A 25,766-nucleotide genomic window follows, 5' to 3' on the forward strand; every position below is an offset into this window, starting at 1 on the left:
AACAATATCTGTCCCTGAAAACTCATTTGAAACAATCCAGAGTAAAGCCACAATATTTATGAGTACGATTTACTGAAACAGTCTGTGATTTCGAAATAACAGCATATATCACTTGCTACTCGTAAAGCGTTTGAACCATCCTACCATCGCACGCTGGCATTCTTCCTTCGCCCACCCTATCAGGAGCAAGAGTATTAAAATTTCATATCACTGAAAAAGGCGACAAACACTGACTTTCAGTCTCGACTTCTGGATCTCCCCTTGTTCCAAAGCCGTGCGATACACCGCTGAATATCTGAAAATAGTATGTCGCCTTCTTCTCCACAAGGATGTCTTCAACTTGTCGTCGGAACGTCGCTGGGAATGCGGAGTCCGTTTCTATGGGGTGGTATGAGTGAAGCACGCTTCAGAGGACCGGAAGACATGTCTATACCTGCGCAAGAGAACAACAAGGGCACTAATTGTATAGCTTGGTCAATACTGCCATTGAAGAAGTATAACATGGAACCTACCTTTGCTGGCTCTCAGAAGCTCCTCGGTCAAGCTCGTAGGATGGGCCACAGCAGCTAGTAGATGATTTCACATACAGAACACCAAAGATAGAACGACACGTCACATACCACACGATAGCATATCAGTAGCTGCAACCTGAAAGACATAGGGCGCGCCAAAACAGAAACCTTGATCCAGTATGAAAGTAGCAATCTTATAAGACCTGGCCTACTCACCGACGGCACAGTATTTCACATTCGTTCCTTTATATCGCTGCTTAGTATGTCGGTATGCCACGTATGCTGGGAAGGATCGTACCGAACATTTCCTTGACACCATCCACCCACTTTGGGACGCTAGCCTTCGCTTGCTCGACAGACTTTGTTCTCCATGTTGAGCGATCAAACCCAGGCTTGTTGAGATGCAGATGAACAGGATCACCAAAAAAGTAATCTATTCCAACCACGGTGAAACCTGCCTCCCCAATCAATACGCACACCAAGAAACTATGCACACAGAAACATACCCTGGGAAGCGTAGTAATCTTGAACCAGTTGAGCATTGATATAGAATGGCCCAAAGACATCTGAGAAGTATAGGATGACAGTGTCTACTGCGGACGCAGCGGAAGCTTGCGGAGTAGATAGGTATGTCGGTACGCCAGCTATGGTAATGCTTTCACCCTTGGGTGTACCACTGTGTGCGACTGAAGTAAAACAGTGATCTGTCAATGGGCCTGCGAGTGTGGACGACATGGCTCTTGGCAAGGAGATGAAGCCTTCAAGCGTCAAGTGGGCAAATCGTGTGGTTTCCTTTCGAGCTTGTGTCCCACGCCGCGATTCTCGGTAACTCTCCACGCACCCAGTGTCGGCGTCTCATGCAAAGGCTGATACTATGTTTTGATGCTGGGCGTTTTTGCTAGTACTGGTTATCCTGCTAAGACGGCACTTTGCAGCACTTGAAATTTCGTTTAGGGCCGCTGAGCCGCTCAACCAACTCACGTTCACCCACCCCTGAATTCCGCGCGATATCACGTGACTTCTTGCAGAGGTGAAGCGTAAATTTCTCGACAAAGTATCTCCACTTGCCGCTAAGCTTGCATTGTAGGCTATTTCACCGACGAGTACGATAATGCCAAAATAAGGCTAGTCAAGCTACGAGGCACCTACTTTTTCAACTTATGATTGCCTTGTGATAACGTTGAACTTGAAGTTGACGGCAAGTTGGTGTCACTGTTCTTACCACGACCAATCCTTTTGGGGAATTTACCCGGCGGCAAGCAGTGAAACAGGCCAAGAAATGTGTAATTTACTGACGGCGCTTGTGTCGCTTGGTGTTTCAAGTAGCTTCTATTTTTTCAGAATGCCGAGGATGAGCCTGCAGTAAGGTACGTCGCAATTAACTGCTCCCTGAGTCTCAAGCTTGAGCCGAATACGTCTAACCAGTGTCCACAGCGCCGTGCATCCCTAGACATTGGTATTTGCGTCATGGCCGCTTCACCAGGTATCCCGCTGGATACCGCTGTCATCATGTCATCAGTGCTAGAAGGCATTTTATATGGTGTGTATTGCAATGAGTTTTCCCGTCCCATGTCCACCAAGCTAGCGTTCTCTAGGCTTTTCAGTCCTAATGTTTTTAGGTACTATCTGGATAATCACCTACAAACGTCGCACACGCGACGTCAATCGGCCAGCTGTTGCAGTTGCCACCCTCCTGTTCTTACTGAGTACCATGGTTAGTGTCTCGCCGCTTCCATCTAGTGACATTCGCTGAAGCTTCCCAAGCACATGGTCGTAGGCATCATTCGTATTGAAGATGGACTAGTGAAGTATCGTGACACGTTTCCAGGCGGCCCAGCGGCGTTTTTTGCAGACAATTCCGAAGAAACGCTTGTAGTCAAGAATGCGATTCTCGTCTTACAAACCCTGCTTGGCGACGGTGTGGTGGTGGGTTCAAATTTTAATCTGCAAGCTTGAAACCCGCGGCTTATAGAATTCCTCCTCGGTCAAAAGATTTATCGATGTTATATTGTGTGGCAATCTGTATGGATTATCATTATACCTTGCATGATGTGGTGTGGAGTTGCAGGTTTGTTGCAATCATACTTGCGAAGTGATGTGCTCTGATGTTGCCTGGAAGCGTTCGGTGTTGTTACGCTCTATGACTTTTTGCAAGCGTCGAGTAACAATGTCTTCACCAACAAGACTGGGCATTTGGTCGCGACGTTCATGACCTTGACACTTGCAACAAATTTGCTTAGTTCAGGTAAGCACACTTTTGCGTATGCGCGATGCGCGATGTTGGGTCTCATTACCCTGATGTTAGGACTGTTAGCTTATCGCATCTGGAAGAGCGAACGTAAGGTCTCCGGAATCCGCGCTACAAAGAGGAAGATGCCTTTATTACGCGTGTTCCTAGATGCTGCTATTTTGTACTCTGCAGCGCTCTGCTCCTCGATCATATGTTTCATCCTCTCGAACAACGGACTGTATGTTATGGGAGACTTGGTAATTCGGCTGTTAACATTTGTTATCGATATCACTAAGCTGAGATCAACTAGAACGTCCCGATCATCTCGATTGCCTTCTACATGGTGTTCATTCGCATGACAAGTAGTCGGCACAATCGAGATTACATCTCAACTGTTCTTGGAGGGGGAAGTGGATTAGAACACAGAAACTCGCAGCAATATCCTATGCAGTCTTTGCACGACATATACAGGCAAAATGATACTACATCCTTCTTGGTTGATAACTCAAAAGCGCATACATTAGCATAATAATCTATCTAGCTTAGTATATATCTAGACATATAGCCATCTGTCCTATTCAACCAGCTTCGGCGGCCACTAAATACTTCAAGAGATTATAGGGAGCCATACCTTTGAGTTCTGAGCGTATCTGGCACACAGATCCGAATGTGTTCGGCTCCGAACCTCGATGTTGAAGGTATTTTGAGAGCCTAACCCTAGGTTAACTATGCAGTACATCAGAATGCACAGAGGTAGTCATCGATATTATAATCCGTGGCCTCAAAAGTCTATAAGAGACAGGCGGACGATATACATGCATGACAACCTATTAAGCCGACGAAAAAGAACTTATCTCAACTGTGATGGCAATCGGTGGAGGCTGTGGCTAAAGGGTGTCATTTAGTCCTCTTCCTTGAAATTCGATAAATTAACCACAAACCATGTCAATCTGTACAGGATGAGTGAAATCCGCTTCATCGTCATGTTTACATATGTTCTCCTGGGAGGCCTGGAGTTCCTCCTCCACTTGTGGCACCCTAATGTGCGGCTCTGGTCGGTAGAGGAATTGGCGCGTACGGTGCGTGTTGACGGAATCGATATTGTTCGCATTGCCCTGCAAGTAGTATCGCATATTCAGGAGTGCGAGAAACGAGCCGACGTATACTTGAAATGGTAGTAGTCAGCACCGTCCTCAGAGAATGCGTGGTCATACATTTAGCTACTAAAAATGCAACGCCAAGATAGATAAAGTTGTTTGGCATCGCTGCGCACTGCAAACGACCCTCAGAGACGAGGTCGACAATAAGATTATTTAGACCTTACTGTGACTATAGTTGCCACTGAACCTATACTGGGCAAAACATCAATCAAGGTATAGTATAGTCTAGATGGACGGAATACCTCGTGATACAGCCAGTATTAACGGTGTAAGCTATAAGCTTGTTGATGAAGGAATCCGTTCTTAACACTCAGCATCAATATACCAAATCCTGACAGTCAACGGGTCGTTCGTTACCTAGAGAACCCAGTGCGGGAGGTAGCGAGGAAATACCACATCGATGATGCAATAAGGATATCGACAAAAGTAACCGTGCTCAAAGCCGCGTATGCCGCCCACTCTACTCTAATCAAGTCCGAGAACTGATGACACTGATACCTAATCACGGTTAGCACATCACGAGAAATCGAGCAGATGGTTCACTCACAATACCCAAACAAGGACTGGGTCAAAGTGGAGATGATGAGTCGACGGCAGCAGCACCATGACTAGTACGCTAAAACCCTCACCGATGTCAACACCTAAAAGGATCTTCATGTTCGAGATTGCACGAAGAGAGTTTGCAGATGACATCCTCACCTAAAGCGAGGGCCACGATTATGCACTAGGAGTGATTATGATCATATGCAGAATGAATTACTATAGTACATGAACGTTGATTATAAACCCACCATCATTAATATTATAGGGAGAGCTCTCGATCGGCCCTTGCTGACTATGTTTACCGCATTAGTCATAGCAGAATGTTGACCGGAGGACAAATACCTATCCATAGGCGGTGGACATACAGACTGGACAAATAAATATGACGAACATTGCATAGAACTCTATGCAAATCGGACTCACGCTTGTACACCCTTGGTGATGAGAGCCTGTGGGGTGTGTGTCTGAGGCGACTCACAGAGCCTAGGAAATACAACTCACATAACATATGACCTGAAGCTGCACGAGCCTATCAGTATCATGGTAGTAGATGGTGACATGTGCACAGAGGAGAAGGAAATTCGAAAACTCACTTTAAAACTCCATACAATGTTTGTGAGCGCACCCATTCTTGCGTGATTCGTCACTAAGTAATAATGGATGCAATGGACAATGAAGACCAGGTGCAGAGCATCAAGTATCCTAGTGAACGTTTATAATCTTCTCGGCGTGTTCGACCATTGTAACTCGAAAGGATATCTACCAAAATAAAATAACCTGATATAGTGTGAGGACAAGAACAGACAAGATAACAAAGACGTACAACCACTTTCAAGAATGTTATTCCTGTGCCTCTATGCGTCTGAAAGTAGAGAAACGTTTGAATATTGCTTATACCCCAGAGGCTGTTCCGTGAGATATGTTACGACCATAATCAACGTTTAGTCTTGACTGCATAGTGAGCAAATATTTTACTGACAATGCTGCAAGAGTGGCCCCAATAAAAAGTGCTCCAAACGTATTTCCGATAGAAGGCTGTAGGAGTTGGAGGTCCTGCATGGAGAAAGACAGAACCGATTCCGAATGTGATGGCAATCATTTTATCCGTACTGTATACTATACCAGTACAGCCACTAATCTGTCGTGTGATGGATAAAAGCTTCTAGAGACTGCTCCCATGGAGATTGGAACAAACCTTTCACATACGGCGATGAGAGCCCACGGAGTGGAACATGGATCCGAGTCGTTCGACTCGGACTCATCAGGAACGTATCGTAATCATCACATTTGAGCTTCTGACTCTGCCCGCGGATGATGATCGGTGACTCCGGTCTGATCGCCTGCAAATGCAAAACTTCACAATACCGAAAAATTGGAGATTAAGTGGTATCAAATACTGACGTCCATGCATGTATGTATGTGTACCTACCATCATGCAGTAAATCAAGTGGCCCCAACATTGCATTCGCAAATGGTGGGGCACCGATTCAATTATGACAACCGAATTTGCTGTGTTTAACCAGGGTGTACGGTACCTTAACCGGTGCCAGCTGGTGCCACCTAGGGGCGCCAAGACTCGGGGAAAGTGCATACAGGGACGTGTGACGATGTGGAACAATATGGCCTTGATGAATTTGAAAGGTGCATGATTTACGAGAATGCAGGGCAATGATTTCAAGAATTCACACGCTTCTTGTTGTTGCATTGTGCTTTGAACGTTTTCTCCTGCAATTATTTTCTCCGTTACGTGGTCAAGCTAAGTTCCACCTGCCAGGCTGCTCATTGAATCGTATGAAAAATATGCCCGCCTACGTTACAGATTTGTAGGTACAGTTGCAGTAATCCCAACTCTCCTAACTTCTTTTTGGAATCCCAGCTCGTTTTCGAGTTCTTCAGTCCCACTTTGATGGACTGACAACCTGAAGGCCCATGCCCACATGTAATGACGTGGAAGTAAGCATACTCGCGGAGTCGATTAGCTTGAGAGTGAATAAGCTTGCTGAATTTGCAGGTCCACGCTTCGTTTTTGTGTCTGGCAACGAGTACTAGGGGATTCGGTAAGCCAGGATGGAATCCGAGTCGTTAACCCCAAGTGCAACGGTGGATTATCTGTTCAAATTGCAAAGAGCTTGAAGAACTGGAGGTGAGAAGCGAGGTTGAAGGACAAAATACCTATATGAGTACCGTCATACCGCACCGTAGTATGCCACGCTCGTCGTCCTGGGATTCGTTGATCTCGCATTAACATCAATCTTAAGAGTTGATCATTTAAGTTGTGAAACGCTTGAACCATGCGGCCATGCCACGCTGACAATCTTCCTTGACCCGTCCTGGAGGATCATGTTAATAAGAAGAATATGGACAAGAGTAGAGGAGAAAGTAGAAAATTGTGCGTCAGAACAAGAACCAGAATGGAAAGGTTGGAAAAAACACCACTGACGCACATTGTCCATGTTCTGATCACATCTAGCAAATTCATGACTCACCACTGAAAATATGGAAGTGGTATGTCTTCTTTTGCTCAACAAGCCTGTTTTCGACCTTCCGACGTGTCTCTTTGGGGAACGTGTGATTAGTTTCAGCACAGGAAAAGAGCATTGGGACTAGTCAATCGGACTGGTCAATATGCAGATCTTGGAAAAAAGGGAAGGGACGGACAGGTACATTATTCGTCGATCTCCGTCAGATCCTCGGAGAGAGTAGCAGGGTCAGCGATTGCATCTATATGATATCCACAGTATTTCACGCCTGAGCCTACGGGGAGTTGAAAGGTAAATAGTGAGATTGAAAAGAGGTTGCCATACCGTATTTCGTCACGACAGCGTCAGCCCATGAGCGGGTATGAGTGTTAGCGTTACTAAATGCCCTTTCTATCCACGCCGGCCTGTCGAAGCCTGGTATATTCATGCAATCATGGATAGGTTCTCCAAAGAAGTGGTCAAAGTCGAGCACTGTGAACCCTATAGACGGGTCAAAACGGAATGATTACACTTGCTGCACGGAAGCACGCCATGATAAACATAATAGTCCACGATGAGCTGGTTGCTGATGAACAAAGGATCGAAGACTAGTATGGCGCCGTTGGACTTGAATGCGTTTGTAGGCTCAGGTACATATGTCTGTGTATTAGCGATCTTCTCCTGATAGCCGGCGGCCAACTGGAGTACCAGAGTGGGAGACAGCGGTGAAACAGTGCTCACTGAGCTGAGGAGTCATTAATCTGTGTCAGGGATGAGAAAATAAAAAGATGTCGAGACAATGCATGCAAACCATTTATACATCCGTACAACTGGTAACCGCGAGCTGCGTGCCGTACAGCACATTGCGTCACCCACCGGCGTTGTCTTACAATAAAGAACACCTGAAAATGGAATCAGCATACATGTAGATTTTATGGATAAATACGAGAAATAATGAGCGATTTCTTCAAAGCAAAAGATCTATTCAGCTTGGCTATAGGGTAAATCAGAATTTAGAAATGAGAGCGAGTCGCCGAACAAACGGGAGGGTTCTGGAGTCTTCCCGCGCTGTAGTAAGCAGATTTGATGATGTTACTTGTGCCAGTGCACCCACACAACGCTTATCCTCCTCCATCATGAGCTCAACGCCACAGGAAATTCAGATAAATGTCAAGGGTGCGATTAATTCAAAATATGTGATTGCGAAACATATTGACCAGAACTAGGACCGAGCGAGCTCAAGCTGCAAATCACAATCAGTACTGACAAGACTGTGCTTGACCTCAAACGTGCTATCGCAGAGAAGTCTGATGTAGAGGCTGATCGGCAGAGGCTTATATACTCTGGTGCGTGTTAATGCATTTGCCGAGGTTTCCTTTATTCAAGTAACATTGTATCTACAAGGCCGAGTATTGAAGGTACATATTATTGCATATGCCTCTCATGATCACTGATCATTTCTTGCACAGGATGAAGATGTTCTTTCAACATATAAAATCCAAACATCTCACACCATCCACATGGTCAAAGGCGTCGCTCGCTCAAACATATCCGGCTCTCAAAGCTCCTCTATCCCAGTCCCAGTCCCGCCCCTCCCCACAATGCAAGCCGGCCAGAATCCCCACGACCCATTGACGCAGCTCAACTCTCACCTCGGCTACGGTGCCCTTAATAGTTTCAACCCATTTGCAGAAATGGGTCTGAACCCGAACGATCCTAACATGATGCAATCAATGATGCAGAATCCCCAATTCCTCCAGCAGATGAGCGGCGTCATGAGTAATCCCGCTGTTCTCGACCAAATTATTGCGAGCAACCCTCAGCTCGCTGCCATTGCCCCTCAAGTCCGCGAAGTATTCCAGAGCGAGAGGTTCAGGGAGATGATGTACGTCGTTTTGTCTACCACTACTCCTAGAAATGCACGCTGATCCGAGTTAGATCAAATCCTGAATCTCTCCGCTCAATGCTCCAGATGGCGGCAGCATTCCAAGGTGCAGGTGGGGGTACAGGCGCCAGTCCATTCGGTGGAGCATTCGGCTTCCCCGGCGCAGGTGGCGCTGCCGCGTTCCCGGCACCAGGTACTCCATCTACAGCACCTGCATCATCCCCCTCCTCCAACCCCTCCACCTCCCCTACAGGCGGCCAACCAGCCCCAAATCCCTTCGCAGCATTTTTCCCTCCTGTCCCACAAGCAGGCGCGGGGACTGATGCAGGCGCAGGCGCCAACCCGTTCGGCATGTTCAACCCCGCGGCTCTCGCACAAATGCAAACAGCCTTTGGAGGTGGCGGTGGTCAAGGCGGATTCGGTGGCTTCGGTGCGCCTCCTGCTGCACCCGCAGATTCGCGGCCACCCGAAGAACGCTTCCAGGTGCAGTTGCAGGTGCGTCTTGTGTGCTGTGTGTGGCTAGTGATCTAATGTGGTTTTTGCTCTTGCTTCTTGGATTTATATTTGGGAAATAGCAACTACAAGATATGGGATTCACGAATGCATCGCAGAATGTCAGGGCACTCCTTGCAACTGGCGGAAACGTGCATTCGGCGATTGAGTATATACTAAATGGAGGAGGATTGTGATTTGAGAACGAGCCTTAGATGTCGGGGATGGGTAAGTTTCTCCTTTTCATGTTACGTTCAAGATAATTGTATTGTGTACGGCGTAATGAATCCAGCGATTTATACTATGGGGCGTATTGTAAGAATGGAGGAGATATATTCTATTGAAAGAACGCTGAAGGACGCAGTCGGTGGCAATCACAGAGATATCTGTATCTTATGGCAGATTGCACAGAAAGCCTCTCCCGCGTGAGGGTATCGGGAAAGATGCTCGTTTCAAAGTCTCCCTTGGAGACTTGAACGGTCGGAAGTACGGTTGGGAGCCAATATGGCAGCACTCTAAGCCCTGTCTCAGGCCGCCAGGAGAGTAAGTTTCCTAGCCGAGTTGTGATTGTGGTAAGAGTGGCAGCCGGTGGTGTAGTGGTAGGTGGTGCAGGTGGAAGTGGAGGAGCTGAGCAAGGGGTTCTCGTGATAGTGAGCCTGAGTCTTTTGAGACGTCCAGGGCGCTGAGGTCGTGGCTGGGAAATTTGAGAATACGATGTGAGAGAAAACGAAGGATCCATTATTGTACGCACTTGATGCATTCCGTAGAAGAGATTTGGTTCTATATCATAACCATCCTAACCTGAAAGATTTGATCAAGGAAAAGAATGAGCAGTTGGAATTCGATGGTGTTGATGCTAAGCACATCAGCCTATGGAAAATTTGAGTAATAGACTGATGCCACGATCTGGAAAATTGCTGGTGCTGACCGTATGATACTTAAGGGTTGATATCGACCTGAAGAAGTTGAGAGCGTGAGGTATGATAGTATCAGGTATCCAGGCATCCTGGAGGTGAAGCACGCGAGCAGCCCGGCGGGAGGGCAACGAGGTATGATATTATCGTGGGCCTTTCAGGCTGGTTTCTCATAACATAGGAACCCGGCCTGAAAGCCTACCTTTTGCCTCCAAAAACTGCTGTCTGAGCCCCGAGGTGGAGGACAACGCCAAATCGGAGTGGGCCGTAGCCGAACTGCGGTTGTACTACCTGCCATTACGAAACCTTCTCAGAGAATGTTCTGCAAACGTGGCTGTTTGCAGGCTTTCTGATGAACCTCAGTGCCTCGCCGCATGATCTTGAAAAGATTACATCGCGAAGTTGTGTAGTCTGTTGTGGCACTCGCTAACTCCTGACCATCACCTGTAAAAGTAATAGCCCACATGTCAAGACTTGCGCCCGAAGAGTGAGTCTTCTCCCATAATGTGCCTTGACCATCTCTTCATCGTTTTACAGCAATATGCCTGCCGATCTCACGTCTCAGATTTCTGAGAAGTTGAAGCTCGCATCTTTATGTGTATCTGGATCCTTCGGCGTAGTTCATCGGTGTACTATCGAGACCAGCGAAGGCACAACAGAGGTCTGTCTGACCAAGTCACCAATTTGCCCAAGCTTATCGGTCGTCAATCTGATATCCATCAGGTCGCGGTGAAGGTGTTCAAGGTTGATCTTGGGAGAGCTATAGAGAAAAATGAAAAGGTCAGTTACCTAGCTGAATTGTGACCATCCTTCCGAATTCCATGATATATGTAGGCAATGCGTCGGGAACTCCTGGTGTGGTTTAGACTGAAACACAGAACTATTGTGCCGCTACTTGGCACCGCCTTGATCGAATCCCCATTTCCGGCTCTCGTTTCCAAATGGATGCCATCTGGGACATTATATGTCTACCTTGAGGAAGCTACAATACTTACAGCTTCCGCTAAAGTTGGATTGGCGAGTCCCCTGCTCATACCAATCATGATCAAAAAGTGTTTACTGACTTTATGCAACTAGACCAAGGGCGTTGCTGATGGCCTCCAGTATCGTTCGTCGATTTCTATAAAATCATTATTTTTGTTCTTGATGTTTACATAAGTGCACTCGGAGAACGTCGTTCACGGAGACCTTCATCCTGTATGTATGGTTGTCTCTGTGCAGATCTTTGACTCATTGTTAAGTTCAGGCAAATGTGCTTATAGATTGTTCAGGAAATCCGCGCTTGATAGATTTTGGTCTTGCAACAGTCGTAGGAGATGCAGAGTTGCAGTTGTCCATGACGACCGTGAGCCGCAGCTTGGATCCTCGATGGCGTGCGCCCGAAGTCATTGGGATCGATTCTGATCTTGACCCTGAACGACCGACTTTCATGAGTGACATCTATTCTTTCGGTGGTATCATGTTTTTTGTGCGATCTCATTATCTTTCTTGAACTTCAACCTAAGCTTTCTCTTCTCAGGTGATCTCCGGGGAGAGGCCGTGGAAAAAGAAGCAACCGCATCATATCTACGTTGAGCTGTCGAACAAAGCCAACCCTGCGCGTCCCGACAATATCCTAGACAATCATTGGGACTTGATTCAAAGATGCTGGTCTTGGAATCCGAAGGATCGCCCAAAGGCTATTGAAGTGTTTGAATGTATTTATTAGTTTTGGATTCACCCGTTAGTCCGCCTCACTGAAACCCGCTAGCCATATGTATAACTGGACTTGAAATCGAAGAGTGAGTTTCTTCCATGATGTGCCTTCATTCATCGTGATACTTTATAGTGATAGCCTCAGCAAACAACCAAACCCGCATGGCCATCCGTCAACTTCTCGGGGACAATTGGAGCGAGGGAGGTACATACTGCCTTCATCTTCCCATTTGGTTATTCATTTCCTTGGACAAGGAGTAGCTCATACGCCCCGCCACCTCTCTCTTGCGGAAGAACATACGATCGAGATATTCGTCCTTTACCTTCTCGATACACACAGGTGGATCACTCACCGGGACAGGATGTGGAGCTTAGGTATGGAAGTTCAGTACCATTTAACGAAGTACTAATCGCTTTAAAAAGGCGCATGGAGACCTTCCACGACAGTCGGCAACAGCCACCCATCTCCTCATCGGCTTTCAATGCACCGACACTAAGGTACGCTTGGGAACGGGATGAGCCTGAATCCCAGATACGCTATCCACAGCCCCTCTACATTGGTCAAAATTTCATGCGGTCGTCATCGTCAAGCTCTATCTCTAACTTGCGCGATTCTTCTCGCATGCCGTGCGTTTTCATTCAGAAAAAGTATGAAATAGGGTGTTAAAATGCAGTCGCTTTGCAGCTCGCCGGCATTATCTGACCTTCACGAGAGAATAGTACTTGAAACCCACCTGGAGGCACTCGACTTGTGCTCGTCTGCTTCGAGTCAACGGGGCATAACGGCCCCAGAGCAGGGACAACAATCCTTACCACCACCACCACCACCATCTCCTTCTCCCCCACCACCCCCGCAAGCGTCAATAAGCAAAGTACATGGTCTACTTCTTGAACGGCATAACTTAAACACTTATTGATAACCCGCAGCAGATCCGGTCACTCAAAAGAAACGTTGTCATCTTCGGCGACAGCGGTTCAGGTAGAAGTTCAGTCATCAATGCAATCGCGCAAACACAACCAGCGAAGACATCCAGCAGTGCAACTGGATGCACGTTTGCCTATGAGCGTCATACAGTCGAAATCTCCGGCCAGACGTTTGTCCTATTTGACACTGCGGGTCTCAACGAGGGCACTGCAGCCAAGGTACCAGCAGCCAAGGTGGAGAAAAACCTGAAGAACTTGCTGAATGAGCTCATGAGCCCTAAATCGGATGGCATCGGCCTTCTGGTATACTGTGTGCGCAGCACGAGTGCCCGTCGCGCTCTTCTTCGGAACTACCACATTTTTTACTCTGGTATTTGCCGAAAGAAAGTCCCAATCGTCGTCGCCGTCACAGGATTGGAGAACGAGTTGGACATGGAGAGCTGGTGGGATGCCAATGGGAAGGAATTCACGATTCGTGGCATGCATTTCGAAGACCATGCATGCGTTACAACGCTTCGCAAACACTCAGGCATCCCAGATGTCTTCACCCGTCGCATCGAAGAGTCTTCTGAAACTCTGCGTAATCTTCTCGTTAAGAATTGCTCAGATTGGGCGGTCGACGACAGCTGGTTCAAGCAGTGTCTGACTGCTGTACAAAACTTAATCAGTGATAGTGGGAATAGTGAAAGGTCTTTACCGTCTACTCTCATCATCTATGACCCATCTCGAGTCGAGGAAGTCCAGCTCGCACCCTGTATCCGTGGTACCTTAAAGCCTTACTTTGCGCGCATCGGCGGGGACACATACCAGGTCCACCGTGTTTCTGCACCGGACCTTTCATCTTCACACACCGAGAAGAGGCCTGAAGGGGATCTTCTCATGTACTACGTTCGCGCTGACGAGCCTTCTGCAGCTCGTCAGAAGTTTCACGTCTTTTATACAGCATATCGCGGAAACATGGTGCCGGTCGTCGTCGTGGTCAAAGGACTGGACGATTGCCAAGCTGCCAATCAGTGGGTCGAGAAATACATCATGTATGATGGCGCTGGACATCTATTCTCGGCATTTGCACCAGCCGAAGAACCCGGAGATGATTCTTTGAAGCAACAGGCGGAACAAGAATTGCAGGTTCTCATTCGACAGGCCTGTCTCGTTCGTAGCGAGAGGAAAGTTAAAGGGAAATTGAAAAGACTCGCGCGTAGAGTAAAAGGATAAGTACAATCGCGCGGATCTGTAACACATAGATACTCTCAGATCGTGCACGCGAGGGCAAACGTCTGTATATTTATATAGGATTCTTGTAAATGGAATCTCGCCGTGAAAGACGCATTTGCAAAGATGACGGGTGTGCTTGGAGTCAACAAGTTTGATGTGCATGGGAAAGCCGATGAGTGGGATCTGATCATGGTGATGCGGAAGACTCTTCTAGGTACTACTCCGGTATCTGAACCTGCATCTGCTTTAGCACCTTCCCACTAGTCTGTCACAAATAATAGAGCACAATTGATTTGCCATTGTGGGACACAGCCTGACAGGGACTCCCAGACATAGGGGAGTGTGAGGCGCCCCTAAACCACCATCAAGAGCTTACCTTCACCATGAAGGGAAAAACTCAAGTAGTCACTGCTGCTTACTGCAGGAACTTCGGATACACTGGGTTTCTTTCTGTCAGAACTACACAGTTTTATTCTGGCCAATCCCCATTGCTCGACCCAGATGACTTCTTTCAACCTACGGCTATCCTAGACTGGCACACAGTCTTGATCCATCGCAAGTGCAAAAAGCCAGCTCTATTTCTTGTCCTACATGACGATCATAAGCACAAGGATGGGACTTTCAATTGCAATTACTTGGTGATGAAACTTGGGAAAGACAATATAGTGGAAGATGTGGACAGGGAGCACATTGCTTCAGTGGGACATCGCATCACAGAGTGAGTACACCAGTCAGAACTGCCCTATCTTTCTGTTTGTGCGTTTGTAGGCCTGTAGACCGGCAAGACATATGGCATAGCTTTGAAGGCTCGAGGTTTTCAACTCAGTAGTATTCCACCACCTTTCCGATAACCCAGTCTTCTGTATGCAATTATCACCGCACAAAAAACTTTCGAAGAATTAGGGACATTTACTCTTGCACGCGGACTTTGAGAGATCCAGCATCTACATTGCCAACATCCTATGCAAGTTTTTGTTGCTAACAGTCAAAGGAATGACTTAGACTTGAAGATGCCAATGAGTCACAAACTGAGTGACTGCAGCGATAATCAAGAGCACAGCCAGCGACGAAACTTTATCTTCCTAATCTCCAAACTATCCTCCTTCTCTATGTCGAAATCATCGTTGTAGAAGATAATCAAGGAGTTGATTGACCCTAATGTATATGTATCTGTATTGCGATCAAAGAAGGGAGGGACGGTCCCTAATGCAGCGGGCTGGATGGTAGCTGACGGGGGAAGGTGATTAGTGTTTTCCGGCCTCGATACTTGCAACGCTAGTTCACGGCCATGTCCACTCCTCTACAGCAATAACGAGGGGACACTTCAGGATATGGGGACAGATATAACAACGAACTGACTCACAGTTTTTTGAAGAGGTTTGTAATAATTTCTTTCCTGCGGCACCTTAGCATTCTGGCTTGCAAGTCTGATATTCATGACCATAGCTCGAGTCTCTTGCGCCATCGCACGAGTCTCTTGCATCATCGCACGAGTCTCTTGTAACATCGCACAGTTTTGATTTATGGTCACTTGAGTCGTGTTTTGTGTTCTTTGTATCTCGTCCAACCTTGCCAAAACATCGACAGCTCCAACTGTTGCTGTCGCGTCTACATTCTGAGGGTTAGTGAATTGTGAATCAGTCTGGCCAGGATCTCACTCACGGATGGCACGCAATACATGAGCTCTATTTTTTGCAGCTTCGATATGCACATGAGACACTGACGGAATTATACCTGAATTGAATTGATATGTAAAACTTTGATCGCACACTGAAACGACTCGGGCGCGAGCTGAAACTACTTTGACTTACGGCTGAGAGGCTCCAACTCCTGCACAGTCTTCTCCGCATCGTAGGCTGCATTTATATCAAAGGGATCCCCAATATCCTTGCTTTCGTCGATTCTATGAGAAGCTAAGGCGGAGATGTGGAGAAGGTCTGGGAACATGTCTGCCAAAGAACGAACAGCGAAGGGATAGGTTATCGCAGCCATCCCAGGTGATTGCGTGATATAGCAGATCAAGTTGTCACAATGGGTGCGAGAAGGGTGGCTGATGACTCTGAGTTTAGCTATTGCAAACCCCGATGTGTCATGGCAAGGGGACCGTTTTATCCCTTATCTTTGATCACGGGACCCTTTGCGTCGCATCTTCTACTCCAACATCCATTCCCTTGTTGTCAAATTGTTTGGTCTGGTGGGCCCGTGCTGTTTTTCTTTCACAATGTCCTCTACTACAAAGTTCCATGCCTGGTGGATCGCATTTCAACACCTGGGGATGGCCAGCGGTCTACCTCCTCTCGGTGGTCTCACACTCAGCAATTTAATCACGATCCCGCGCTCACATAATTTCTCGGACGGGGAGTCCGACTCTGGCGCTGCCCGCGCCTGCAACCAGGTCGGAGCCACCCATCTTAGCCATGGCTCTTGAAGCAGAGGTCAAGTTCTGACTCCGAACTATTTTGATGATAGCCCCCATGTCCCTCCTCGGGCTGGCCAGTCTTTACCGCAAGGATATCCAACACACGCCCCACATGCCGGTGAACACACACACACTAGAGCTCACAGCATCCCATCTGTGAGTAACCGTATCTCATTTACAAGCCATCGACTCAATTCCTTATTCCTCCCACTGCAGTACCTCAGTCCCGCGGAATCTCATCTTAGCGTCAACAGCAACTGGAGCAACTCATCATCTCCTGATCAAGACCAATCATACTCGTCTCATTCTCAGTATCAGCAATATAATCCATCACTCTTCCGCCACTCATCTAACAGCATCCACGACAGCATCCACAGCAGCATCAACACTACCCTCGAGACCTCACCAATCACTTATCTCATCCGGACCCGTCATTGACATTGCCGTCTAGTTCTCATGGGTCGATATCGACATTCTCCGTGACTCCTACCGCCGATGAGAGGTCTAGGCACCTTCTCTTCGAGGATGCGGGACCTTATCTGCGCGAGACGTTGCAAATTCCGCCAGACAACACTATGTTAGGAGGATTCGGAGGTGGATATGAAGTATCTCGATCTTGGTCCCGAGGACTCGATGCTGGTGATCACATCAGCAGGTGGCAATGCTTTGCATTACGCTATAGCAGCACACGCCAAGAGAGTACGTGGATCGATGAAGCATCATCCTTTGTGCGCTAATATCTATCTCGAAGATTCATTGTGTGGATATGAATCATTGGTATGACCAACTACCTTCCATTGTGCGGCTCGACTGACTTTTCGCCATATAGTCAAGGTCATTTATTAGAGTTGAAACTGGCAGCCGTACAAACCCTCGAGTACGAAGACTTCTTTTCCATGTTCGGTAATGGACATCATCCCAAATTCCATGCGCTTCTTGACTCCAAGATCGCTCCCCTTCTCTCTTCCATCGCCTATCAATTTTGGCACATCAACGATGATGCTTTCTCCAAAGCCTTCTATTTGAAAGGATACAGCGGCTGGGCACTATGGCTCGCCAGAATCGTCTTTTCAATCGCCGGAGTATCGAAAGATGTTGAAGCTTTGTGCAATGCGGGCAGTATGGCTCAGCAAGAGCAGATCTGGCGCGAAAAGCTAAGACCCGCCCTCTTGAACCCCATCGTCATTGCCTTGCTCAAGAGCGCGATATTCTGCTGGAACGCACTGGGAGTGCCCCTCAACCAGCGCCGCATGGTCTCGGTCGAAGGGTCTATGTATGAGTTCATAAGAGATGCCCGAAACCCTTTACCATCAACGTATTCCTTCAAGGATGGCGCATACTTCTACCCATTGGTAAGCTGGGGATCTTTGAGTTTTTACTGCGCTTACAGGACGTTATCAGACACTTCTTGGGCACTACACACCATTTTCCTGCCCAGAATATCTGACATGCTCCGGATTTGAGGCTCTCAAAGCTAATAGCGGCAAAGCTACCGATGCGTTTAGACTGCACACTGATTCGATATATAAGTAAGCACTATCTGGATGTGCTGAATTGCGACACAGGGGAAATCGTTTACACCCGACTCTTTAGTCAGGATATCGCGATCATCAACTCCGAAAGAGTTGCGCATGACTTGCTCGACCGTCGTTCACACAACTACTCCACGAGACCTCCAGGGCTTGTGCATATTCTTGACTTGTGAGGCCCTTCTATCTTTTGATGTACCCGTTGTTAAACGAGTCCTAGTTTTGGTCATGACTACTCCACTACCTTTCTACCCTACTCAGACAAGTGGAGACTTCGTTAGTATATTATCCCTGCGAGCTCTCTTATCGCACTTATCGTGTCTTTACAGACAGGCGAATCTTCCGTGAAGCATTCCATTTAAAAGCAGTATCATCCTTCCGTCCGATTCAAATGCGCAATGCTCACAATTTGATACTAAACCTAATAGCCTCTCCGGAGGTGTATGGAACCCATTTACACACGTTAGCGATCTCTCCTTTCATGTATTGCGTAGCTGAACAATACTTTCTACGCAGCTTCAGCACGTCTACCATCATGTCAATCATGTATGATTATGCTATAGCGCCCGCTGATGATCCCTTCCTCGCGCTCGTTGAACGCTCACTTGAGATAGATATAAAATTCTTCAGGCCCGAGGTGGCAGCTGTTGCAACACAGTTCCCCATATGTGCGTATAACTTCGATCAGCTGTAGTTCTATTCTAATATGCTCACAGTGGAAAAACTTCCTCTTTGGCTCCCTGGAGCGAGCTTTGTAAGCGATGTTTATGTTGGTCACGAAGTCTGCAGCACAGAGAATAATACCCATAACGTAGCCACCACAATTCGTAGTTCTGTGAACGTTATTGAGCAACTGGATCACAGCACGCGAATCCCTAAGGAAGAGGGCCTTTAAACTTGTACCGGGTAGCGTGCGCTGTGTTTGTTGCCTGCATGGATGACGGTATTTTTGGAGCAATACCTTCAAAATATCATGAGCACCTGGTGAACTCAGACGAACGCAATCATGATGCAGATGGGGCTGCATGTCGGACCGGGTGTGTCAGACTACAGCTAAGCCGCATAGTCCAAGTCAGATTATGTAAGCGTAAAATATTGCCCCTCCCAGCAGGGGGGCATCCCGCACTTCTCCCCTGCCATCCTCTCGCTATGGTCTGCCATGGGTCCGCATCCCTCTGGCGATCACGGCCACGTCTTTTTTTTCTCCTAGCAAGTGTTTCCCGCGCCTCGCCGCCCCTTTTTGCGTTTCCACATCCGAAGCTCTCGTTTCGGCTCAAATCATGTGTCAGTGGTCCGCTGTGGCCTGCATGGGTCTGCTATGATCTCCAATAAACATCTACACTTGATTCACACCCATGGCTTCATTTGAAACCTTCATATTTTGGCCTGTTTCCATCAGTCTCTCTTCCCCTCATATGCGGTCATGGCTTGCTATGGTCTGCTATGGCCTGCTATGGGTCTGCTATCATTTGACATGGGTCCACCTCCCTTAGGAGGTCCCAGCCACATCTTCTTTTTCTCCATAGCACATATTTTGCATGTCGTGCTACCCCCATTCTTCTGGACTTCTGCATTTCTTGCCTTCGCCCCAGTCCACTATATGGGCCCGACGTGATCTCCGATGGATGTCTGTGCTCGATTCACGCTCATGCCTTTGTTCCAAACCTCCGTGTTTTGGCCATTCTCCCTTTCGGGTCTCTTTTCCCTCACGCGCAGTTATGGCCTGCTATGCCCTGCATGGTCTGCTATTGTCTGCTATCATCTCCCATGGGGGGTGCCATGCCCTCGCTATCATCTGCCATGGGTTCGCCTCCCTCTGGCAATCACAGCCCCATCTTTTTTTTCTCGTAGCATGCCCTTCCCGCGCCTCGCCACCCTTTTTGCGTTTCTGCACTGGACACTCTCGTTTCAGCTCGAATCATGTGTCTGTGGTCCGCTATGGTCTGCTATGATCTCTGATGGACATCTACACTTGATTCACACCCATGGCTTCATTTGAAACCTTCATATTTTGGCCTGTTTCCATCAGTCTCTCTTCTCCTCATATGCGGTTATGGCCTAATGTATTATGATCCTTGGAGGATGAGTCGTCCTCACCTTGACCCGACCATGGGAACTGTCCTTAAGTCAAGGTCAAAGTGGTCGCCCTCTCTCATCAACCTAGGGCTGACACACAATTTGTGCGCGCCCTCAGCAAAACCCATGCCGGGCTGCCCAAAGGTGATGGCATGTCAGCCAAAGTCCACAGGGTACCACTTTAACAAAAGTGGCAACACTGAACATCATCAAGAAAGATGGTGTGATCATGGGGGTATGAGAGCTTGTAGGATGCATCTAGGAACTTATCCATGTTTTTTTCTTGAAAATCCTATGGCCTAAGAGTGGGAGTCCTGGACTCCCACTGTGCACAGGCCTAGTCACTCTGCTATTAGAGGTCACAGCATTAATCTATTGTGGATGTGGGAGTCCATGACTCCCGCTGTACACAGGGATGTTCCACTCCCAACTGTCACTCTGAGTGACACTGAGCTCACACATAGTAGTTCTATACGTCCACTTCATAGACATTCCGACAGGTAACAATTTTTGACTCGCTGATCCTTAGATACAAGCAACTTATGGATGTATTGTTGCTGACCTACTAGATACACCCACTGATGATAGTGATTATTAATGAGATTAATGAGATGTGGACGGGAGTCCTGGACTCCTGCTGTGTACAGACCATAATGGATGTTATATGCATAATGGATGTTATATGCATAATGGATGTTATATGCATAATGGATGTTATATGCATAATGGATGTTATATGCATAATGGATGTTATATGCATAATGGATGTGGGAGTCCACGACTCCCGCTGTGCACAGGCATAATCACTATGGTTCTATTGCTTATATATTCATGCATATGTCATGTGGGAGTCCTTGCCTCCCGCCGTGTACAGGCCTTGATGGTATGGTTTATATATCAGTTCCATATCAGCAACTGAGTTGTTGATTATACATTGAAGTGTGGATGTGGGAGTCCTTGCCTCCCGCTGTGTACAGGCCTTGATGGTATGGTTTTATATATCATTTCCATATCAGAGTGGATGTGGGAGTCCAGGACTCCCACCATGTGCAGGCCTTGTCACTCTGTTCTTCTGTTGATTCTGTTGCTATTGTGTTGTTCTGTTGTCATTCTGTTGTTATTCTGTTGTTACTGGATGTCATGTATTTTGTATTGTGGAGGTGGATGTCACCCAGGGATGATATCCACACACCTGATGGACGGAATGTGGGAGTCCTGGCCTCCCACTGTCTGCAGGCATGTTACCCTCCACTCCATGACCAATGAGATGTGGGAATCCAAGCCTTTCACTGTGTGCAGAATCTTCCATCACACTTGATAGTCAATGGGATGTGGGAGTCCTGGCCTCCCACAGTGTGCAGGGATCCCAGTGGTAGCGGAAGCAGGCACTGTCACAGTTGCAGTATGTTTCACACTCACAGCAGCAGAGTGCTTGAGAGCAGATGCTGAGGGAGCAGCAGGCGAGGCACTCTTCATGCTCCCAGAAGTACGCTGTCCATCTTTACCAGTCTTTTTTTTTTTTTGGAAAAGGGAGTCTATTATGCAACAACTGACTCCATCAAGCCTTACATAAATGCTTATAGCAATAGCAATACCTGAGTATTGTCCAAGGAAAAATGCTCTGATGCACACCCTACTGGTCGTAGGGTAGTGGGGGCTCTGTGTGCTACACTACCAACTGCCGCTTTGGGTGTAACTGAACCCGAGAACCGAGAAAGTGAGAAAACTATGCCGTTGTAGGTACAACAATTCTTGTAGTAACAAGTGCATTCAACCTTAAAGGGAAAGCAAGTGCAGCAGGGATCTAGAGATTGGTGCAAAGGGTACCGCTCGTCGGCCGATGTGAAGTGCAGGAAGGCGCGTGAGGCGCGAGCGCAGGTACAGAGCGCTTGAGTATCGTGGAGTGCGCTATGGAGCTGCTTGAGCGGCACGAAGCGCGTGTGAAGTGCGAGGTGGGTTTATAGGGAGAGGTTCATTATAGACATTAAGGATGTTCTATTGCCAATAGCTACTGACTATGACATGCGACGGATGAGCTGTACACTGATAGTGAGGTGCAGTTACATGTTATTGTAACAGGAGCTTCTCTATGATTCAATTATTTGATAATCTTAAACATAAAATACAGGCGCCTATATATGTCTAAAAATGTGCCCCTGAAGTGGAGCTGAAGCACTTGTGAAGCGATTAGGTAAGATATGTAATAAGGGTCCATGACATGAGAATTGTGCAGTCATTAAAATATAATATGGTCTGATATGAAGAAAATGACATGAAAACATACCAGTGAGATTAGATTGGACAATGGATAGATGTGCGACGTAGGGCGCTTCAAGTGTGGGAAAGTGCACCTTATGCGCGCATAAGAATGCAGCGCTTGGGGCAGCTGATGTGCGGGAAGGTAGCACATGCTTGGCGCTTCATATAAGGAATGATTGGAAAGGTATTGGCACAAGTTGTGCATCAAACTGTACTTTGAGACAGGTCACATATATAGCCTCTGCAAGGCCACAGAGATATCAGTCTCTACACCGTGTTCATGGGAACCAGCTGTATCGTGTGTCTTATAGAGCTTTATGTGACAAATTAAAAATTTATCAAATAAAGGGTACAAATCCAGGATGTGTCAGGGAATTTGTCCCAATCTCCTACAGAGATAGTAAGAGGCTGTGTATACATAAATAATATCCTGTACAAATGTTGCATGGCGGATGTATGAGGGGGATCGGCATAAGTTAAGTTAAGTTATGTGGTCAGGTTTGGGTGTGAGATATTGCTGAAACATCTGCCAGATATCCTACAGATATCTGAATGCCACCTGCTTGAGCTCCATCCACACCACATACAATAATACCCAAAACCCCTGCAACAGCATCACAATGTCTTCAACCACAATGGTATTTCTGATGCAGTTGGCTGTTCAAGTCCTCGACATCCTGGTAGCCATTTGATGAAAGAAATGAGAATTGGTATTGAACATAATGACGGAGTACAATTGTGAAGTAAGGTATGTAGTACTACATGCGCATAAATATCCCGCCCGAACCAACATTGATCACTACTCCATTGTGATGAAATCAGTCATCAGCAATGAGGGTATAAGGATAGAAGAGGGCTGCATCCCTGCAAAGTGCATCCCAGATCTCACTCAAGTCCTCAGCATCTCTCTCATCACTTCCCCTTATCAAAAAGATGTTGTTGTCGTTGACATTGACATTATTACTTGAGGTCTCTAGCCACTGCTCGATAAATGCGCCTTCCAATGGAATGCGGGAATCCCACATGTGCCAGGTACCTCTTGGGAAGGAGGGGAAAGCAGCTATGGATGTCAACCAAAATATATCACATCCCCATGTCCACTGCGGCAATTCCGTATCGACTTTGATTAGCCATTTTTTCGATCTGTTTGGATAGCATCTCCCAATCAGTCCGCTTATTATAGTTGAAGTGCGATGAAAGAGGGAGGAATGCAATGGGAATGTCGTTGACGGGAGAGATAGAGTCATCAGACAATAATTAAAAGTCCTTGACAGAATGTAAGTTGTATACAGAGAGGAGAACAAACACTCTCACATCATTTACAGGACTTCCAGGAAGGGAGCGCCAACGGTCCAAGGACATAGTTTGTACGATAGGCATGGCAAAGCATCCAAACTCTTTGGTGATTGAAACTGATATTTCAATAGGCTGCAGCCAAATGATGTAAGTAATTCCTGTCAGTTGCCACTGGAACTCATACTGACTATGGTCTGCTCTATGAGATGCCTTGGAAGTTTACTGGAGAATCGAATCACAAGAAGCATTGGTTGGAGTGTAGCATCGTCCGCATCCTGGGATTCAACATCAGGATAGACTATAGAGTGGTGCATGAGTATGCTAGACATATCAAGTTTGTTTGAAGCTTAAAGAACTGTTATTGAGGACATGAGATTTCAGACTTGGCAAGAATTCACCATCATGCGCCATGTGACTTTACACTCCATTGGTCATCACTGGTCAACTCAAAGACTCAATTCCATCATGGTGCACTGCGATGATCTTGTTGACGGTAGAAGTAAGTTTGACATTCTATTGCTTGTTATTATCTACTGAACTTGTTAATAACTGATACAGTTCTACAATTCTGTGACCACACACAAAAATGCATCCTCTGCACATTATGCCCTAGGACATTATTTGGTGCCTATCATACCATAGAGCTCTGCTTCACCAAGAAACATATAGAGACAGCAAGGCACGAGCATTATGTTGAAAATACCAGGAATGGCCAGATGGCATCTTTGAATCCTGTTTTCAAGGCCCAGCTGGTTAAGAAGAGTCTCAAAGAACGCAATTGTTCTATCAGGGAGTTTGGATTGTCTAGGCATATTTTTATGGATGCCGACGACTTTTCTATGGAGTTAGGCATTCATGACACACCTGATACGATGGATTTGGAGATCCCATTGCCTGAGTTTTTGGATGATATCGCCAGAAGTCAGACAGTTGAGTTTAGCAAAGGTGTTACTGACTTTTTTGCTGAACTTCAAGAAACTCTCGCCTCTGGACAAGTTCCTTTCTCAACACCACTTGTCCCCATCACTAAGGACGACAAGTTAGTTTATTATGGTGCACCTGATTTTGGGTTAGAAATTCTGGGTACACATATCATTTTCTCCAAACTGTTTTCATGTCTAAAGGCATTTACATGTACAGATATCGACCTTCCAGAAACAAGGGCTATTCTTGATACCAACTGTCCAACATATCCTTGGCCATCAAAAGCAGTGAGCAGTTGTCACATCAGTCACATGATGAATGCTCACAGCCCTCTTGAGGATTTTGTGACTGCCCTTCTGTTCAGCTCCCCACGTCTTCCCTTTTCTGATGCCCAGAAGAAGGCAACACTCAACTGGGCCAAGGAACTTGGTGTGCGAAATGTGCCTTCACTCTATGCCATCAAGAAGTGTCAAAAATTTGTTGAAGATCTTCTCGGTCAACCAACAGAAAAGGTTACTCTGACTGGTCAACACCTTTATAATTACCACTTATCGGGAATCAATGATGGGACGTAAGATAATGACATAAAAGGATGTTAGGCCCCCGGTTAAGAAAGCCACGTGCCCGAGCCTTGCCAATGAATGGATAACACAAATGTAATAATGCAGACATGGCAGTATAGTGTATGTCCTAGATAAAGACGATGGACCACAACTTCGGGGTTGGTCGCCAGAAGGTAAGGTAATCACTGCCATTGTGGCGGTGCCTCACAATGGTGCGTCTCTGAGGGTGATCAATAGTGAAAGTTTAACAAGAATATGATTGTGCAGTTCCAAATTATCTACCACTACATGGCGACTGTAAGAATATTGACCAATAGAAATTATTTAAGCGGCAGGACCCTTCCCAGATGCTGATTCACTAAAGGGACAGTTGATCTAGGAACCTGAAGGTCTGGTGCGTGCGGCGGTGATACTTGGAAGGGAAGTACCTGCGATTGTAGACGGACCTGGGGTGAAATTGAAATAAAGCTGTTCCATTGCCTGTGCCTGCCCAGTGCTCATGCCTTGACTGTATGGGACTGGATGACCAGTGGGGGAGGGGGGGGGGAAACACAGCATTATTAAAATGAGATACGGGTGGGTTGGAGACAACACATTGCTGGATGGACTCATAGGCATCCATCAGGATGGCGGTACGATGTCCTTGTGCAGTCAACATTACATCAGCGCAC

At 46.9% G+C, this 25,766-nt stretch overlaps 12 protein-coding genes across 12 annotated transcripts; 7 read left to right on the top strand and 5 right to left on the bottom strand.

Annotated features, from left to right (window-relative positions):
• Positions 1 to 1,337, bottom strand: HD556DRAFT_1053603 (Alpha/Beta hydrolase protein). The gene is made up of 8 exons (XM_041296020.1): positions 1,019 to 1,337; positions 811 to 966; positions 729 to 755; positions 621 to 680; positions 513 to 566; positions 434 to 457; positions 235 to 378; positions 1 to 176 (listed from the first exon to the last, which is right to left on the bottom strand). Exons 1-8 carry the CDS (start codon positions 1,245 to 1,247, stop codon positions 109 to 111), a joined length of 762 nt encoding a protein of 253 aa, XP_041153919.1. The 5' UTR covers positions 1,248 to 1,337; the 3' UTR covers positions 1 to 108.
• A 642-nt stretch (positions 1,338 to 1,979) lies between these two features.
• HD556DRAFT_1248299 (uncharacterized protein) lies at positions 1,980 to 3,271 on the top strand (the record flags this gene model as incomplete). Its single annotated transcript, XM_041298763.1, has 7 exons — positions 1,980 to 2,052; positions 2,108 to 2,226; positions 2,277 to 2,438; positions 2,505 to 2,580; positions 2,632 to 2,757; positions 2,818 to 2,999; positions 3,053 to 3,271. The coding sequence occupies 7 exons, from the start codon at positions 1,980 to 1,982 to the stop codon at positions 3,269 to 3,271; spliced, it is 957 nt and encodes a 318-aa protein (XP_041153920.1).
• A 205-nt stretch (positions 3,272 to 3,476) lies between these two features.
• On the bottom strand, positions 3,477 to 4,684 carry HD556DRAFT_1053828 (uncharacterized protein). Its single transcript, XM_041296022.1, has 8 exons — positions 4,602 to 4,684; positions 4,450 to 4,553; positions 4,260 to 4,400; positions 4,145 to 4,204; positions 4,067 to 4,094; positions 3,957 to 4,014; positions 3,684 to 3,907; positions 3,477 to 3,629 (listed from the first exon to the last, which is right to left on the bottom strand). Exons 2-8 carry the CDS (start codon positions 4,506 to 4,508, stop codon positions 3,573 to 3,575), a joined length of 627 nt encoding a protein of 208 aa, XP_041153921.1. The 5' UTR covers positions 4,509 to 4,553; positions 4,602 to 4,684; the 3' UTR covers positions 3,477 to 3,572.
• Positions 4,685 to 7,199: 2,515 nt separating this feature from the next.
• On the bottom strand, positions 7,200 to 7,421 carry HD556DRAFT_1248274 (uncharacterized protein; the record flags this gene model as incomplete). The annotated part of the gene is made up of 1 exon (XM_041298762.1): positions 7,200 to 7,421. A coding segment is annotated over one exon (222 nt), but the record flags the coding sequence as incomplete, so codon positions are not given.
• A 559-nt stretch (positions 7,422 to 7,980) lies between these two features.
• Positions 7,981 to 9,586, top strand: HD556DRAFT_1300192 (uncharacterized protein). The gene is made up of 6 exons (XM_041299463.1): positions 7,981 to 8,080; positions 8,131 to 8,250; positions 8,309 to 8,322; positions 8,374 to 8,789; positions 8,843 to 9,284; positions 9,365 to 9,586. Exons 1-6 carry the CDS (start codon positions 8,041 to 8,043, stop codon positions 9,476 to 9,478), a joined length of 1,146 nt encoding a protein of 381 aa, XP_041153923.1. The 5' UTR covers positions 7,981 to 8,040; the 3' UTR covers positions 9,479 to 9,586.
• A 764-nt stretch (positions 9,587 to 10,350) lies between these two features.
• HD556DRAFT_1053900 (kinase-like domain-containing protein) lies at positions 10,351 to 11,980 on the top strand. Its single transcript, XM_041296023.1, has 8 exons — positions 10,351 to 10,682; positions 10,733 to 10,856; positions 10,919 to 10,975; positions 11,030 to 11,212; positions 11,273 to 11,303; positions 11,355 to 11,392; positions 11,442 to 11,892; positions 11,946 to 11,980. The coding sequence occupies exons 1-7, from the start codon at positions 10,660 to 10,662 to the stop codon at positions 11,685 to 11,687; spliced, it is 702 nt and encodes a 233-aa protein (XP_041153924.1). The 5' UTR covers positions 10,351 to 10,659; the 3' UTR covers positions 11,688 to 11,892; positions 11,946 to 11,980.
• Positions 11,981 to 12,149: 169 nt separating this feature from the next.
• HD556DRAFT_1415468 (uncharacterized protein) lies at positions 12,150 to 14,157 on the top strand. Its single transcript, XM_041304311.1, has 4 exons — positions 12,150 to 12,265; positions 12,314 to 12,517; positions 12,576 to 12,762; positions 12,818 to 14,157. Exons 2-4 carry the CDS (start codon positions 12,318 to 12,320, stop codon positions 14,027 to 14,029), a joined length of 1,599 nt encoding a protein of 532 aa, XP_041153925.1. The 5' UTR covers positions 12,150 to 12,265; positions 12,314 to 12,317; the 3' UTR covers positions 14,030 to 14,157.
• A 920-nt stretch (positions 14,158 to 15,077) lies between these two features.
• Positions 15,078 to 16,021, bottom strand: HD556DRAFT_1449723 (uncharacterized protein; the record flags this gene model as incomplete). The annotated part of the gene is made up of 4 exons (XM_041307635.1): positions 15,078 to 15,329; positions 15,393 to 15,637; positions 15,692 to 15,763; positions 15,841 to 16,021. 4 exons carry the CDS (start codon positions 16,019 to 16,021, stop codon positions 15,078 to 15,080), a joined length of 750 nt encoding a protein of 249 aa, XP_041153926.1.
• A 1,027-nt stretch (positions 16,022 to 17,048) lies between these two features.
• Positions 17,049 to 17,981, top strand: HD556DRAFT_1248265 (uncharacterized protein; the record flags this gene model as incomplete). The annotated part of the gene is made up of 4 exons (XM_041298761.1): positions 17,049 to 17,147; positions 17,200 to 17,225; positions 17,278 to 17,800; positions 17,850 to 17,981. The coding sequence occupies 4 exons, from the start codon at positions 17,049 to 17,051 to the stop codon at positions 17,979 to 17,981; spliced, it is 780 nt and encodes a 259-aa protein (XP_041153927.1).
• An 88-nt stretch (positions 17,982 to 18,069) lies between these two features.
• Positions 18,070 to 18,977, top strand: HD556DRAFT_1415489 (uncharacterized protein). Its single transcript, XM_041304312.1, has 5 exons — positions 18,070 to 18,149; positions 18,198 to 18,253; positions 18,307 to 18,439; positions 18,494 to 18,645; positions 18,694 to 18,977. The coding sequence occupies exons 3-5, from the start codon at positions 18,369 to 18,371 to the stop codon at positions 18,870 to 18,872; spliced, it is 402 nt and encodes a 133-aa protein (XP_041153928.1). The 5' UTR covers positions 18,070 to 18,149; positions 18,198 to 18,253; positions 18,307 to 18,368; the 3' UTR covers positions 18,873 to 18,977.
• Positions 18,978 to 23,569: 4,592 nt separating this feature from the next.
• On the bottom strand, positions 23,570 to 23,937 carry HD556DRAFT_1449725 (uncharacterized protein; the record flags this gene model as incomplete). Its single annotated transcript, XM_041307636.1, has 2 exons — positions 23,570 to 23,740; positions 23,797 to 23,937. The coding sequence occupies 2 exons, from the start codon at positions 23,935 to 23,937 to the stop codon at positions 23,570 to 23,572; spliced, it is 312 nt and encodes a 103-aa protein (XP_041153929.1).
• Positions 23,938 to 24,073: 136 nt separating this feature from the next.
• HD556DRAFT_1449726 (uncharacterized protein) lies at positions 24,074 to 25,107 on the top strand (the record flags this gene model as incomplete). Its single annotated transcript, XM_041307637.1, has 2 exons — positions 24,074 to 24,107; positions 24,167 to 25,107. 2 exons carry the CDS (start codon positions 24,074 to 24,076, stop codon positions 25,105 to 25,107), a joined length of 975 nt encoding a protein of 324 aa, XP_041153930.1.
• Positions 25,108 to 25,766: the final 659 nt, after the last annotated feature.

This window comes from Suillus plorans, assembly GCF_016647745.1.
Source record: "Suillus plorans strain S12 chromosome Unknown HD556scaffold_92, whole genome shotgun sequence".
Classification (NCBI taxonomy): Eukaryota; Fungi; Basidiomycota; class Agaricomycetes; order Boletales; family Suillaceae; genus Suillus; species Suillus plorans.

What these genes read in the sequence shown, in the direction of transcription:
- HD556DRAFT_1300192 (XM_041299463.1), top strand. Translation starts at nt 8,041, where the DNA reads ATGAGCTCAACGCCACAGGAAATTCAGATAAATGTCAAGG. An exon ending in GAGAGGTTCAGGGAGATGAT is followed by an intron (nt 8,790 to 8,842) that starts GTACGTCGTTTT and finishes GATCCGAGTTAG; the next exon opens with ATCAAATCCTGAATCTCTCC. An exon ending in GCTTCCAGGTGCAGTTGCAG is followed by an intron (nt 9,285 to 9,364) that starts GTGCGTCTTGTG and finishes TTTGGGAAATAG; the next exon opens with CAACTACAAGATATGGGATT.
- HD556DRAFT_1415489 (XM_041304312.1), top strand. Translation starts at nt 18,369, where the DNA reads ATGCGCAATGCTCACAATTTGATACTAAACCTAATAGCCTCTCCGGAG. An exon ending in TATGGAACCCATTTACACAC is followed by an intron (nt 18,440 to 18,493) that starts GTTAGCGATCTC and finishes CTTTCTACGCAG; the next exon opens with CTTCAGCACGTCTACCATCA. An exon ending in TGCAACACAGTTCCCCATAT is followed by an intron (nt 18,646 to 18,693) that starts GTGCGTATAACT and finishes ATATGCTCACAG; the next exon opens with TGGAAAAACTTCCTCTTTGG.
- HD556DRAFT_1415468 (XM_041304311.1), top strand. Translation starts at nt 12,318, where the DNA reads ATGGAGACCTTCCACGACAGTCGGCAACAGCCACCCATCTCCTCATCG. An exon ending in CGCGATTCTTCTCGCATGCC is followed by an intron (nt 12,518 to 12,575) that starts GTGCGTTTTCAT and finishes GTCGCTTTGCAG; the next exon opens with CTCGCCGGCATTATCTGACC. An exon ending in CGCAAGCGTCAATAAGCAAA is followed by an intron (nt 12,763 to 12,817) that starts GTACATGGTCTA and finishes GATAACCCGCAG; the next exon opens with CAGATCCGGTCACTCAAAAG.
- HD556DRAFT_1053900 (XM_041296023.1), top strand. Translation starts at nt 10,660, where the DNA reads ATGTCAAGACTTGCGCCCGAAGA. An exon ending in CTATAGAGAAAAATGAAAAG is followed by an intron (nt 10,976 to 11,029) that starts GTCAGTTACCTA and finishes TGATATATGTAG; the next exon opens with GCAATGCGTCGGGAACTCCT. An exon ending in TGCTGATGGCCTCCAGTATC is followed by an intron (nt 11,304 to 11,354) that starts GTTCGTCGATTT and finishes TGTTTACATAAG; the next exon opens with TGCACTCGGAGAACGTCGTT.
- HD556DRAFT_1053828 (XM_041296022.1), bottom strand. Translation starts at nt 4,508, where the DNA reads ATGGTGCTGCTGCCGTCGACTCATCATCTCCACTTTGACCCAGTCCTT. An exon ending in TCCCGCACTGGGTTCTCTAG is followed by an intron (nt 4,205 to 4,259) that starts GTAACGAACGAC and finishes CTGAGTGTTAAG; the next exon opens with AACGGATTCCTTCATCAACA. An exon ending in ATCCTGTACAGATTGACATG is followed by an intron (nt 3,630 to 3,683) that starts GTTTGTGGTTAA and finishes GACACCCTTTAG; the next exon opens with CCACAGCCTCCACCGATTGC.
- HD556DRAFT_1053603 (XM_041296020.1), bottom strand. Translation starts at nt 1,247, where the DNA reads ATGTCGTCCACACTCGCAGGCCCATTGACAGATCACTGTTTTACTTCA. An exon ending in TGGTGTCAAGGAAATGTTCG is followed by an intron (nt 756 to 810) that starts GTACGATCCTTC and finishes AGCGATATAAAG; the next exon opens with GAACGAATGTGAAATACTGT. An exon ending in GCTTCTGAGAGCCAGCAAAG is followed by an intron (nt 458 to 512) that starts GTAGGTTCCATG and finishes CTATACAATTAG; the next exon opens with TGCCCTTGTTGTTCTCTTGC.